Genomic DNA, 15228 nt, shown 5'->3' with positions numbered 1-15228 from the left:
GGTATAAAACAATTTTGGTGTGCCCTTGAGAGTTTGAAAAATGGGGAAACTCAACTATGATTTTTCCTTAAGTAAAAGCAACATTTACAATATTTTAACTATTATTTTACAAATGCAGTTTAACCAATTTTTAGATACGAAGATGCTGACTTGTGCAAATAATATTGTATTGAGAATTCAAAGTGGTTCGCCCAAGTATATCAAATATGGGGAAATATAATCAGTTATGGCACCGCTGTTGCAAGTAGAGACGCACGGCGGGAAATCCTAATGTCATAAGTATGACAATAACAATCCCCGACAACTTGGTAAATGTTATCCACTTGCAATTACAGATTATTAGTGACAGCTTAATTGACTTTGCTAGATGATATTGTTAAAACAATGTTGTTAGTCCTAAAAACGTAACAAACATAGTTTTTCCTTCCGTAGTTGTTCGCTATAAGGTGTCTGTCAAGTGGAGAACTAGATGTCATGCCTCGCAGCTGACTGGACAGTGCATATTTGCTTATAAGAAAACGCTGATAAGAATCTTCCGGGGTTCAAGACCTGACTTTGTTTATTCTCTCAGTTCCTTTGTACATAACTTTGTCCTACGGATGGGCACAAATGGTAAGCGAGTCGAAACCAGTCCAATTTACGAACCATTCAATTTTTATTTCTGGTATTTCTAAGGCCTCATCTTCGACTGCACCATGGACACCAGACGAATTCCGGCAGAAAGCCTCGTCTTGGTCGCTGGAAGGAGACGCAAAACTGCTTGAGTTCATGCAAAACATATCAGCGGCGAGTATTTCATTCCTTTTTCTTATATTCATTGGTATATATGACCAATCGACATATACATGAAATTTACAGGAGCTAGAACGACGTGCAACCAAAACCACAAATAGTATTCATCGCTTAGGGTTAGACGTGGATTGGACTAATGTCGCGCTGGGCAATGTGACGAATCAACTCGCAGCACTGCAGCACTCACAGTTTGTTGAAAATCGAGTCTACGAGGATGACGAAACCATTGCCAACGAATCGGAGGTTCCAGTCAGTGATGAAAGTGAGGTGAGTTGGGCGTGTAAATGAGGGTAATTACTCGATTTGCTGTTCTGATTGCATTGGATGGCCTCTCCGTGCCATTGCATCTAGTGCTGGATCATTTTGCAGTAGTTCTTCCAGAATAAATTTGGGATAGTGTCAGTAGCTGAGCGGTCCGCGCCAGGTCCTGGCGAGGTAATGATGCAATGCTGTGTTGCCCCGATCCGCTTTACGATGGCTCCGGATAAAAACAGAATGGCTGACTGTTGCCTACCTAATTTAGTGGGGGAAGACGCAACTTCAAGCCCTCAGACCTTTGCTAGGCCCATTTTACTATCCCCGAAGATCGCCTATTATTCGGCCTCTCGCCTACGGCTTTCGTGAAACTAGGAACATTCTCCAGAGACAGAAAATATTCAGACTCTTCTCTGAAGAAAATCTTACCAAGGTATCTTCATCTGAGGTCTAAGGAGGCCGGGCAGGACCGTCTGTTCTTCCTCCTCGCATTGGCTGCATATGGCCGAGACCACTACTCTGATTTTCTCCATGTATCAGTTTAAGGGGCAGCGTCCCGTTAAAAGCTAGACTGAGGTTTTCATGTCTCACTTCTGAAGGGACAACAAAAATGCCACTCTAGCGGCCTCGGCTTCATCCAAAATGTTCGCATGCCGGCAGATATTCAAATTTCTCCATTCGGCTGCGTGAATCCTTGCTATTTCCCTCCTTCAGAGTAGACTTGACAGCTGATGGCCGGATACCAATAACTGGTTCTGGCCCCACCATTACGGATTCAGAACCTTGGCGAACCAGTCTGTCAACTTCCTCATTACCAGCGATATTTGAGTGCCCTGGCACCCATATCCGGAATGTTTCATTCAGACTGCTAAGTTTCAGCATAGTCTGATGACGACTCCACACCAACTTGCTTGATATGTCGTTGTTGTTTAGTGCTGATAATGCTGCCCAACTGTCGGAACAGATTCCAATGGTGCGACCCCTCCATTTTTGCCGCAAACATTCTTCTGCTGCCAAGAAAATGGCTTATATTTTCGCCGGGCATATGGTCGTCATTTTTCCAAGAGGTGAGTCAGTTCCATAATCGGATTTCTCGAGAACGCCCCTGCGTCCGATCCGTTTTGCATGACTGACCCGTCGGTGAATATTATTAAGTCTGTAATTCCAAAAGACTCGTGGCCATTTACCGACCATTCTTCTCTTCGGGTATTTACAAGACTGGAGACCATATGATCGGCAGGCATCAGAGCCAACTGATGTTTGCCGAGAAATTTGCAGATGGACGCATGACGGTATGCCGCCTTTCCACGCATCAATAGTTTCAAGCCTATATGCGTCGTTAGCTGCTTTTTAGTATAGCTTCGAGTGCCGCGGTCGGCGTACTACTCATTGCTCCAGTAATACTTAGGTCAGCCCCTTCCTGCTGTTAGTTGCGTCAGCCCCTTCCTTCTTCTTTTTCTTCAGCGTTTGTCCCGTTCACAAGCGCGGTCGGCTCGTCGTGATCGGTTTCGCCATTTGGCTCTATCGAATGCCTGATCTGGGTGCAATCTCTAGGCTTTCAAATCCCCATCCAGCGAATCAAGCCACCGTTGTTTAGGTCTGCCTTTTGATCGTTTACCATCCACTTCGATGTTCAGACCAATCTTGGCAAGTGAATTCTCGTTAGCACGAATTGCATGACCATACCATCGAAGACGCCTCTCTCGTAACTTTTCCACGATCGGTGCAACCCCACAACGATCGCGGATATCCTCATTTCGAATGTGATCTAAACGTGTGACGCCACTAGTCCAACGTAACATCTTCGTCTCCATTACCGCAAGACGCCGTTCATTGTCTTTTATAGTCGGCCAACACTCAGAACCATAGAGAGCGACTGGACGGACGACATTGCGGTAAATTTTAGATTTGAGACGTTCGTTGATACGTCGATCACAAAGAACGTTAATGCGTGAAGCAATTTCATAACGCAGTTCTCCATTGGCTGATAGCGTTGACCCGAGGTATTTAAATCGCTCAGTTCTGGGCAGATCACTGCCGCTGACAGTGATTGTGCCTGTTTCATGAAGATCGGTCGTCAAAAACTTCGAACTTTACTTTTCGGATCGTGGTAGAGCAATTGAGCCCAGCACACGAGTTCTTCTTTCTCTAGATCCAGAAAAGCAATGTAAAGAGGGCGATGCTTCTCACGGTGTTTCTCCATGAGTAATCGCGCAGCCCCTTCCTGCTGTTAGTAAAGTTCAGTCTCACCAGACGATGTAGGCACACATCAAAGTGGGTTTTATTATGGATGTATACATCGAATGAATCCGTTTTGATGAAAGTCCCCAAGTCTTCCCTATCGCAGTTTTACAGCACGGGAGCAATCTGCCGGATTTTTGGCATTGTTTCTGGACATGGTGCTTCCACATTAACTCGGAGTCGAGATGTAGTCCTAAATATTTCACTGTTTGTACCGGCTGAATTTCCGCTCTTGCTAAGGTGGGTAGAGTGTAGCTGCCCCATCTAACGTTCCTAGTGAACATAACTGGTCCAATCTTCCTAGCGTTCACCTTGAGTTCGTTATGGAAGCATCAATTGTGAAATGCAGTGTTGCATTCATTCATACTGTGCCTGAAAACTTGCCAATAATTATTACGGCTAGATCGTCTGCAAATGCTTGTGCGAAAACCTTTGTGTCTTCCAGGAGCCTTAGCAAGGTATCCATTACCAGGAGCCATAACAGAGGAGAGAGAACCCCTTCATGTGGACAAGCCTTAAGATTCTCTGGCTCAATAGACTTCTGGCCAACAAATATGTGGATCTTTCTCCACTCTAGTATGGGAAGGATCCAGCTGATTAACATGCTGGCTTGTCGCGTCACAAATCGCCCCGAATGAGGCATAATTGAGGGCGTCTTTGATGTCCATAAATGTACCTAAGGCGTATTCTTGATCGGACATTGCCTTTTTAATTTTTGATAGGCATGTTGCCTATTAGGGATAGATGTATCTCTTATGAACCGATCTACTAGTCGTTCCAGTCCTTTCAGCAGAAAGGAAGTTAAACTGATCGCTCGGAAGCTTTTTGCGTCTGTGTAGGTGGGTTTCCTTGGCTTGGGAATAAATGTTACCTTCACATCACGCCAGCTGGTTGGAATATAAGCGTTTGCTTGACAAATGCGGTATATACTCCGAATGTGTAGGCCCCAGGCATCCATTCCCTCTATTAATGGAGCAGAAATAATGCCATTCGGACTTGCAGACGTGTATCTATGGAACGAGTTAAATGCCCATTTCACTCGCTCCCGTGAAACTACTTTGCATGCCAGAGTCCAATCTTTCGGTTGAGAGTTGTATGTATCTGTCGGCCCGGAGATGAGATTTTGGATGCTGGTGGGAAGTGCACTTCAAGCAAATGGTTTGCCGTTTCCTCATCGCTTTCTAAGTACCTCCCGCTCTATAAACGTAACCCAATTTCTGGCTATGTTCTTTGACAAGGATCTGTTTTAGCTTTGAGGTTGCCTCAAGAGAGTTGGTTTCTTCGCAAAAGTGTCTCCATGATGATCGTTCGGTCGACCTTATGCTCTTGTTGAGAGCTTTTTGAGCCTCTTTGTCCCGAATCCAGCAAGTGGCTAGATCAGACTTTAGAACTCGGTTGAGGAGCATTCTTGTCGTTCTCTTCTGTTTCGCCGGTCTCTACTCTCCACCAAGCAGGAGCGGAGTCTATCATTTCCATTCGCATACAGCAAGTCAGCATATCGGAAGCCTCTAATGTCCCCACCAGCAACCCATGGTTCTTGTATGAGGCATATATGTCTGCAAACAGCTATTGATCCGACGACTGATAGATGCAGTCGCCGCTTTACAATGCTGCAAATTTATCTGAGAGATATGGCACCTCATCTGCAGTTCAGATGAAGATGCTGTGGGCTGCACGTCCCCCTCGATGGCTTTAGGAGCCGACACTTGTAATGTGGCGGTCCCGTAATAGAGCCGGTAGCCCGTTTGTTCCCGAACCTTCTTAATATCCGGGTCAGGAATGCTGATCAGGTGGAGGAATTGACGTTATTCTGGAGCCCAAGTTGTTCCAGGATCTCAGCACCATTACGCTCCTCCTCTGGAAACCATAGAATGCAGAAAGCGAGGGTAGCTCGGAAACCCTCTTAAGGGTCAGTCGCGCACCCTCCCACACATCGTTGAAGGAGGGCGCTGTATTGTCTAAGCCGACCGTTCGTGCTTTCGTCGGCAAAGTTTATCTGTAACATTTTCCGGTATACACCTACCGGCTCAAATCGTAGTGTAACCCCTTGCAAGGATGCAGTCCTTATAGCTAGGAGGAGTTTCCTCATAAGCTGCTCCCACTGCTCTGTATTGTAACCAGAAGGATTGATGTCGTCATACAAGACCCATCCATCGGGTTCGATAGCCTTGGCTGCTAATAAGGCCTTAGCCGTTGCTGTTGGATCGTCAAAAGACCGCTGCCGCTTTTGTTTGCCTTTAGCCCCAGATGCCCCGGACGATCCTTTCCCTTCAACCTTGGCACAACCCAGTTTGCCTCTAGGTAGGACTTAAGCCTCAGCCGGTGGCTTCGATTTTAGCCCGGAATCAGGAATGCTGGCAGAAGGGGATTGCTTCGGCTCGTCCGTTAAGGACTGGGTCCCAATAGGATTGGTTCCAATTTGAATAAGTAGCGAATCTGAGTCTAGACTCAGGTTTTCCATCGAAGAGCTCAGGGTTGCCCCTTCGCTCAGGATTGGATCGTCATGATCAAAGTGTTGTTGAATTCCTTTGTTGTTTGAGTTTTTAGTTGCCAGAGCTCCTTTTTGCCAAGACAAGGCTAGTTGAAACTGGGGGTCGCCTGGTACCCACAGTTCATCGTTCACGGCCACATTTTAACCCCTGTGACCATTCAGCCCTCGTCACGGCAGTTACACCTTGGCTTGGGGTAGCTTCAGGTGTCACCTCTGGTTTCCCGAACGATCCTCCTTACTGAGCCCCTTCACCACGATAAGGTAGGTAGTCGTCGAGGGAGAACGTTTTCGATAAGTTTATGATACAATTCGTGGAAATGTTGATCTTGAAAGATACAGGACAGGAAAAAACGGAGATTGATGGGATATCCTTATTTTACGGCCATAAAGAAAAAGAAACAATAGCGAGATGTGCAACTCTGGTGTGTGATTATAGGAGTAAAAACTGAGATAGCACGCAAAAGCTAGTGCAAAAGAAAGGCGAAACTGAAAAACGGGGGGTTAGGTTAGACAGTGAAGCCCATGGTGTTTTATGTAGGCACCTGTCGTGAGACTTATCCTACGGTCCTCTTCAGACACGGATTGATTTTGTGACCACAATCAGAGCCCCGCTGAGACAAGCAACAACGGTACCAGTCTATACCAAGTGCATGGCTTAGCATTCATACTGGTGGATGCAAGAATTACCTAAATCTCTACCGAACTATGGAGTACGGCACCCGTGTTGATACGCAACACCACGTCGAGGCCCGAAGGTCTCTTCTCGCTTGAGCATAACCACAACCACCATGAAACTCTCACTAGGGGGGCCAATCGCAAATAATCGAGCTGTTCTCACATACAACAGGAGTTCACCCGGAGTATGTGAGTCCAGGGGCTCTCCCGGTTCCCATGGTACCAGTATACCCCTGGTAAGGTTTCGTGATCAATTTGCCACTTCAGATGAGTCCCCGTGCAGACTCGGGTCTGATCGCCCTGATTAGGCCTTTGGAGCATTCGCCTACTGCATCACGGCCGGCAAACCAAAGTGAGTACAGCGTCTCCCGGTGCCACCACTATGGAGGTTCTCCTCGACCACTTGGTTTTGGTTTGGCCGATAGGGTTGCCGCCCCATCTTCCTCACCGCCACCTCAGAGCACCGGTTAGGTTAGACATGGAAGATGAAGGGGGGAGGAAAACCATGAAGAGCGAAGCTAGAATCTGATTGCAGCGTCTTTTATAAAACTGGCCAGATCTATCCAGAGGGATATATCATCCAAACAAGGTTTGTTCTATGCCTAGAGAACTTATTGCATTGAAAGATAATGTGATCATTCGTCTCGTCCATACCGCAACTATCACAGACCGGCGAGGTAGCCGCGCCGATCTTCGCCAGGAGGGCTTTGTGAAACGAAAAAGTAGAGACTATTCTGTTTAAGGTCTTGACATCACACGTGTTGAAGGGCATGTCCTGGAAATAAGGCTTGACGGGGATGTTAGGGAAGATACGAGCGAAAAATTTACCTTTAAGGAAGTGATTTTGCGAGCATCGTTCCATTCAAAACAAATGTTGCTATGTGTTAATTGCCAGACGTGAGTAAAGTGAGAGCACTTCTTCGACACGAGATTTTCTTATTTAATCTAGGGCCCAGGCAGCCAGATAATTGACTGGGGTTTTGTTAATGAGGGATTTAATTGCCTGAAAGGAGTCAGTAATAATTAGGATTTTCTTTATCTCTAATTCAACCGGCAAGCTAATGATAGCGGTCTGGGTACCTCCATATGCCTTCTTCGTTCCCTTTATAGCGCTTTCTTCTATTCCGCTAAGGTTGAATTGTTCCCTTAGCGCAGCGCACGACTGTCTTTGCACTCGATTACTATCTGTTGCTTACGAGCTTATACGTCAGCTTGCTCATCTAGCACCTTCTCCACCTGACCGTGAAATTTATCCGCTTTCTTCTCGTTGAATTTGTATAACTCCAGCTTCAGATCTTCCTTCTGCGTGCATGTGATACGACTCATAGTGCCCAGGTCTATCAATTCCGGATTGTCTTTGATTTTACGTGTCCGGATAGCTACGTGGTTAGAACACAAGGCTGTCATCCGAAAGGTCGCGGTTTGAATCTCACTGATGGCAGTGAGATTTGTATTGTGATTTGACGTCGGATATCAGACGACTCAGCTGTGAATGGAGTACCTGAGTCTTCAATGAAGTGTTTTAACACATTTCAAGGCCCTGATCCAATATAAGTTGTTGCGTCAACGATTATTATTTTTATTTGATTCATATCTCATTTCTTGGAAATAATGATTACTTCCGGACGAATTTTCTTTTTTCCTTATGCCGCTTTTTGTCGCCCACCTTTGCCCATTAGGTTCAGGTTTACGAGCTGTAGACTCTTTCCTTTTTGTTAAAGTTGGAGTCGAAGAACTAGCCGGAACTTTCGCCGTTTTTTTCAGCGAAGAAGTCTTTTTTTCTTTGGCCGCTTGCTGGGCAACAAAGGGTTCAATAATTCCGTCCCTATTCCATTTACCCGCGTTCTCACCTACCTTATGTTGAGGAAGCGTCATTTGGGTCTCCCGCGTGACTTTACTACATGACGCTTGGGAGCGCACTAATATAGGAGAACTTAATGCCACGTATCATTTATGCGTCCCCCAGTGAAACAAACGTTGTTGCAGTTTGCTGCCTTCCACGCTCGACTTTTATAGCATCGGTAATTCTGTCAATCCGGAGAATATACAAATTCCTTTCCGAGTCCCGCGACAAATTTCAACTACCTAGTGGTAATGTTGCCTGCAGTGGTGACCTGGAAAATTTTGAGTTTTTGCGAAAAGGATCCGGTGTAAATCTCATTTCCACTCCACTAAGATCTCTTGTAGCATTTAATATCAAATTAGCCAAATTTCCCACAATTGAGGCATTGCGGTCGATGGATATCGACGGCTGGGAGCCCGCTTGCCCACTTCCAAAAACTATCGGTACTGGGTTTCCGAAGCCCCTGCACCGAACAAAAACTATCTTTCTCCCATAGTCAGCTTTTATCCCCGGATGGGCGTTTTCTTTCCACCTACCCGGCCTGCGCATAAGCTTGCCCATGCATGCACATCTCTTGATGAATGCATGTGCAAGCCTGTAATGCATCCACCGAGCGTTCCCTTATCCGCACGAAGTACTCGCCTAATGGGAGATTCGGCAACTCCACACAGGTAGAGGTAGCTTGTGGGCAGGCATATGTGTCCCTGGTTACCAGCGGTTTCTCGCGTAGGATGAACAAAAAACCCAGCTTTCGGTATTCCGACTTCTTTAGACTAGTTTTTGAATCACATTTAAAATCCATCAGATACTGATTGTTTTTTCTCAGGCGAAAACAAAGAATGACCCCATCGAAACACTTACGAAACTTCTCCATAAAAGCATGTCCGTTCTTGAGCGTCATTACGAGAAAGTCTCAATTGACATTGAAGACTCTGATGAAGAGGATGATTCTGCAAAAAGGTAAATTGATCTAACACTGCGTTAATAGTTTATCTTTGACTAATAAAAATGCTCGTTAACAGTGTGATTTACCGACCAAAAGATCCCTGTGACGCTCGACCCTTGCCTTATATCATTGGCTCGAAGGAGTGGATCGAAAAATGGCACGTCGGTTTATGCGACTCCGACGAGGACTATTCAGAAGACGAGAAGGAGGAAGAATTCTCGGAATCTTCTGATAGTGTTTCGATATCAGCATCACCAGCAAGCAACGCTCCAACAATTTCTGAATCAGAATTCTCGGCGTGGGGGCTGCAACGAAATATTGCTGACACCTACGGTAAAAGACAAGACGGTTCGTATGGATCTTCTGAAGAAGATTTGTCCACTGCAATGAAACAATCGTCTAAAAACAACCGATCTCTCCCGAACAACGGTGTTTATTCAATGCCTCAAAATCAGGATTTAACGTCAAATCAATTTGAATCCGCGAACCAATACTATGTGCATAAACCAAAACAAAAAGACCGGGGTTTGTTTGACGAAAGCAGTGACGAGAGTACGGACAGTGAACTGTACAACGTGAAGGGAAAATCTGAACGAACAGTTCCAATACCTGTTCCGACCATGCGTAGAGACAATCTAATTTCCAATATTATCAGTGATGTACCCCCGCCTGATCTAGATGTTGTAGATAAACATGAGAAACCAGCAGTTGATTTATTCTGCGAAAGTGATGATGAGGTAGTTGCGCCAGAACCACAAAAACCGGAGAATACGACTAGTAAGAAAGAAGAAGCTGTTGCAAGCAACATACGAAAAAAGACGGTTAACTTGTTCGATGATGACGATTTTGATTCATTCATGCAAGAATTGAATTCGAAGGCACAGCAGAAGGTCGGAGTCGCGAAGAAGCCTACAAGAAATCTTTTCGAAGAAAGTAGTGAGGATGAGGATACAGAAGCTAAGGAAACTGTTGAAACGAAGGATAAAAATAGCAGACTTGGCAGACCAGAGGCTAGTGGAGCTGGAGACAAGCCTTCAACCAAAATGGCTGAAAAAATTTCAGAGAACATTGTTAGGACACCCGACACACAGCCCAAGTTAGAAAAGAGGCTCTCAGATAATTTATTTGCGGAAAAATCTCATAGGATTGGAGGAGAAGAAATAAAGGAGAACAAAGTCGATAGTTCGAGTGTTAAGAGGGACAGAGGCTTGTTCGATGATGATTCTGCTGTGAAAGAGGATTTCACTGATATTTTCCGCCAACCAAATACTACTAAGAGGACACTAATTACGAATTTATTTGATGATGAGCCACCAGATGATGATTTTGACAGCCTCTTCAAACCTAGGGGAAGTGTAGCACAAAGTACTAAGGAGGAGACCCCCAAAAAAAATCCGAGCACAATTGTAAAAAAGAAACTCTTCGATGATTCAGATTCTGATGATTCGTTGGGCATTGTCACAAAAGATCAAGACCATTTGACGGAGGAATTAGGTAAAAAAAGTATTCAGGTTGAGCAGCAGCCTCCAGTAGAGAAAGATATATTTGAACCTGATAAAGTTGTCACCCAACCTAGTTTCGAGTCTAAACAGAAACCTCTGAAGCTTTTCGATGATGAGTCTGATGACGATTCCGCCGATTTATTTCACGATATAGTATCGAAACCATTACATACTCGTGTCGAAGAGAAATTGGAAAACATTCCGGAAGGTAACAATAGTGGGACATCAACACAACCAGAGGAAAGTCGAGATGAGCATGACTTTGAAAAGAAGGCTTTGCCAGATATACCACTGCGTTCTGACGAGAAACCCTTAATGGATAGTAATGAGCAAGAGTTTATTGCAGGAAATTTGAAGTTGTCTAGTGAAAGCCGCAAGGACGCTTTAAAAAATATTTTCTCAGATGATTACATCTTTGAAGACGAGGTAAGTCCAGAGGTCGAGCCAAAATCGAACAAATATAACGCTATAGAAAATGAAAGGGAAGAAGAAAATTCACACGTTCCCACATTAAGTACCAATGATAGAACAAAAGGAAGTTTAGAGCCAGACGAACAGATTACTCAGGGTAAAGATGATACGCATGATATCCTGGAGAAAACGGACAACGATTTAGTCTTTTCCAAGCCGAAAGCGACACCACGTAATCTGTTGTCCTCAAACATATTTAGTGATGTTCCTCCCGACGATGATATTGGAAACCGGGAGAAACCGATTGACGTGACCTTTCTTGAAGACGATGAGAGCGATCTGAAATCGCACGAAGGCGAAATTTCGCAAAATATTTCTGATACCAACACTGGATCATCATTCGCAAATCAGATTTCCCAAGATACTCCCGAATCGCAAGCAAGTGCTTTCAATTACAACAACATCAGCTTATTCCATGACACCCCGCCTGACGATGACTTTGAAGCAACCCCACAAGATGGGAAAAAGTTGCATAGCATATTCTATGATGATTTCTCAGAAACTATAGTTCCATCGCAGATGGATGCAAAACCAAAATCATTGTCCAGTTATATTTTCGACGAGCCACCACCAGATGGAACCTTTTCAGAAGTGCCATGGCTGGCAGAAGACGGAAGTGAGGGGGGAAAGGAGGAAGAAATTATGCCGACCACGGTTGAGTCAGAAATGCCTAAAAGCACGTTATCGTCATCGTCATCTTCATTTGGCAAGCAGGGAACAGTAATTGGTTCGAGAATTTTCGATGAGCCGCCACCAGACGAGTTTGAGCCAACCTCCCCGGCCGCAATTACAAGTAATGACAAGAGACTTGAGAAGGAGCCATTCAAACCAGCACCACCTGAATCGGAATCAAAGATCAGTTCCATCATAAATCAAATGCAGAAAGAAGTCACAGAAGTTGCCGATGATTTTGTCTCAAAATCGAATCCTTCGCCGAAGAAATTAAATTCAAATTTGAAAATAAATGTTGCTGCCCTTTTACCTGGTGCTAAACGACCGCAATTAAGAACTGCTGAACCGGAACGTCCACGCGATAATGTATTGTCTAATGAAACGCTGAATTCTCATTCTGAGGTTGATGTGCTTGATAACTCGGTTAAAACTATTCAGAATGAATCTGATCCGAAAATGTTGCAAAGTTTGAATCGAACACGGGCGAAAATTCAGGTGAAACGAAGACCATCCACAAGGAGGGGTCGGCAGGAGAACTATCGCCGATCTTTAATTGAAACTGACGAAAATCCGGTGGTGAGTAGTCAAGATTTCGCAAGCCAAGAGCCGCCTTCTCTTCCGCTTCCGAATACTGACATTGTGAAAGCTGAAATCCTAACTTTTAGAGATGAAATTCCTCCCAAATCAGGTTCAGTGGAAACACTTGCGAATAAGACTCCTACAGTTCCGAAAACTTCTGCTATTTTCCTTGAAGATGAGCCTCCCGATGATATATTCAAGCCAAGTCTTGAACGTGCAGTCGAAAAGCAGCCACCAAAACTGTTTTTCGAAGAGAATGAAGTCGATGATGAGTTTTTAGTAAAACCGATCCCAGTAGTCAAAGCGGCAACGCAATCTCCATTGAATCCAAAATCTGCTGCGCCACCTCAACAAGCAATAAACAAAGGTGGCACCGACAAACCGAAGACAACTTTATCAATTTTCGATGACGAGAGTGAGGATGATGATTTGTTCGAAGAGAGTTTAAAAAATTCGGACAAACAAACCGGTAAGAAAACTCTACCGGCGAAGACGGCAGTTACAAAACCAACGGAAAGGACAAAGGAACGATCGGTTGTGTCCAAGTCAATCTTTGGAAGTGACGAAGACGATGACAATGATTTGTTTGGAGGCGGGTTGACTGCTAAGCCAAAGATACCTGTGAAAAGCAGTGCGAGCAAACACGAAACATCATCAAATAGCCTGTTCGATGATAACGACGATGATGACGATGATTTGTTCAGCGGGACCAGCAGCAAATCGAAAAGTAAGTTTGTTTTTTTTCTTCGAAAGTTGTTTTCTTCTTAAACTTGCAAACATATCTCTCTTCAGATGTATCCCAATCAACTTCAAGGAAAATCGGCACAAAAAAGTCGGTAAGCCAACGGTCACAGGCAGGAGCAACGAACAAGGACTTCGATGACCCCCTTGCGGATCTGTTCAAGAATTAGCATATTTTCTGTTCTTATTTATCCATTGAGAGCTTAACGTCTGCTTGATTTGATTCGTAAGCATTTAGATCCATTTTCCATTTAATTTTGTGATTATATATTTTTTTTTTACGTAATTCCGTTAGATTACCATAATTAACGTTATTATCACTGCAAAACGAATATACACTTCTATATTTTTAGATTCATTTATTTCTATAAATTGTTAGTATTAAATAGAAGACGCTGTAATGATATAAGTGGAAATAGGAGGATCAGGTCCATCATTCTGAGTGGCCGACAACGACCTCGAGGGCAGAGCTATCCCAGAAACCTAAAAAAATTGGCTAAGTTGACCGTGAAGGTCCGCCCGCAAAGATTGAAGCTCCATCAAAGTGCTCGGTTGACACGTTCGGGAATGTTGGGGGGGGGGGGGGGGGGGGGGGTCCTTTGAGCGCTTTGATCCCTCACGCTTCACTCCTACAAAACAACGTGTCTATTCCAATGCGTGGGTCCGCACCGGATTCTAAAATAGACATTAATATGGATTCCGCGATAGCCTATCGAATGATAAACAGAACGCGAACTAAAATTGGAAAATAGAAAAGAAAAAAAAAAACGGCTCGACCGCGCGCGTGGAGCCGTAAGTCTCCGGACCCGAGTGCCGCGATCAAGGAGGGGAAGATCCACGACAGATCACCGTCTCAATTATTGCGTCTTCCGCCTCAGATCTTGTATGAGGCGTGGCCCCTGAGGTTCCTCCTTTCTCCCGCGGAACTTCTATTCAGGGACATCCTCAAAATGATAAACTGGCCTGAGGATGTCGAGGAAGGGTGGGAACCTCAGGGGCCGCGCCTCATACAAGATCTGAGCGCTCAAAGGACTCCCCCCCCCCCCCCACATTCCCGACCTTGGCTAGCACAGAGGCGTGCAAGAACGTGTCGACCGAGCACTTTGATGGAGCTTCAATCTTTGTGGACGGACCTTCACGATCAACTTAGCCAATTTGTTTAGATTTTTGGGATAGCTCTGCCCTCTAGGTCGTTGTCCGACGTAAAAACAACAACGGCAACAGAGAACGTGGGCACAAGGAACGCTACAAAAGAGTGGAAGCAATCCAAGCATAAAACTCTCTGAGCACCCGTACAAAATAACAAACCTTGAAAGAGATGATTTGGGAATGGGAGGAAAAAATCGTAAGGGTGGAAGTGTACGGTGTCTGCACGGTGCTATGGCCTCACTATACCGTCGTAGCAAGATTGGAATGGGAATAAAAATTAGAGGCGCCTCGGATATCGCAAAGTACAATCTGTCGTGCAAGGAACGTAGAATAGTAAATTTAATTAAAACCAGAAAAAAAATCCCTGCCAGGATGGTAAAGGGGGGAAGCTTTAAAAATCGAAATGGGATGCTGGACACCATTGAAAAGGACGAAATTTAAGTTGAACACTTTTTGTGACACGAAGGTTTGATTTTGAATCCATTCAGGTTTTCGGCCCCTACCAATACTTCCTAATACTCAATTGTTAAAGCCCAATCCTGGCATTTACTGTACAAATAAAATTTTTGGCGACTCCAGCCAACATATCACCCACCCTTTTGCCATCTCCACATCGTTAAAATCCAACGAAGCCACGGACAACCAGAAACGCACAAACAAACGCAACTTAGTGAAGAAAAAAAAAATATTCGTGCCAGAAAATCGTCTATTCTTCGAGCGCTACCAGAGTACTCCCCACTCTCCAAGCAACCGCCAGCTTACATCCCACTCCACCCACACAAAGCGGTAGGACACATTCAGTACCCCCTTGGCGACGTCAATTTTCTAGGTTTCATGATGTCTTGTGGTTCTGGAAAACTGCTATTGCCGC

At 44.8% G+C, this 15228-nt stretch overlaps 1 protein-coding gene across 3 annotated transcripts; it reads left to right on the top strand.

The window, feature by feature from the left end:
• The first annotated feature begins 253 nt into the window (after positions 1–253).
• Positions 254–13560, top strand: LOC119659660 (WASH complex subunit 2). Of its 3 annotated transcripts, XM_038067892.1 has the most exons (8): positions 254–308; positions 433–612; positions 676–786; positions 859–1059; positions 9124–9257; positions 9320–12498; positions 12622–13194; positions 13260–13560. In XM_038067892.1, the coding sequence occupies exons 2-8, from the start codon at positions 610–612 to the stop codon at positions 13376–13378; spliced, it is 4320 nt and encodes a 1439-aa protein (XP_037923820.1). In that variant the 5' UTR covers positions 254–308; positions 433–609; the 3' UTR covers positions 13379–13560. The 3 variants fall into 3 exon arrangements, with proteins under 3 accessions (XP_037923820.1, XP_037923801.1, XP_037923811.1); XM_038067873.1 differs by having other exon boundaries at positions 9320–13194; XM_038067883.1 differs by lacking the exon at positions 254–308 and having other exon boundaries at positions 332–612; positions 9320–13194.
• Positions 13561–15228: the final 1668 nt, after the last annotated feature.

This window comes from Hermetia illucens, chromosome 1, assembly GCF_905115235.1.
Source record: "Hermetia illucens chromosome 1, iHerIll2.2.curated.20191125, whole genome shotgun sequence".
Classification (NCBI taxonomy): Eukaryota; Metazoa; Arthropoda; class Insecta; order Diptera; family Stratiomyidae; genus Hermetia; species Hermetia illucens.
The sequence above is the reverse complement of the archived record's forward strand: the minus strand, read 5'-3'. Positions and strand labels throughout refer to the sequence as shown.

What these genes read in the sequence shown, in the direction of transcription:
- LOC119659660 (XM_038067873.1), top strand. An exon ending in CAGTCAGTGATGAAAGTGAG is followed by an intron (nt 1,060 to 9,123) that starts GTGAGTTGGGCG and finishes GTTTTTTCTCAG; the next exon opens with GCGAAAACAAAGAATGACCC. An exon ending in GACCAGCAGCAAATCGAAAA is followed by an intron (nt 13,195 to 13,259) that starts GTAAGTTTGTTT and finishes ATCTCTCTTCAG; the next exon opens with ATGTATCCCAATCAACTTCA.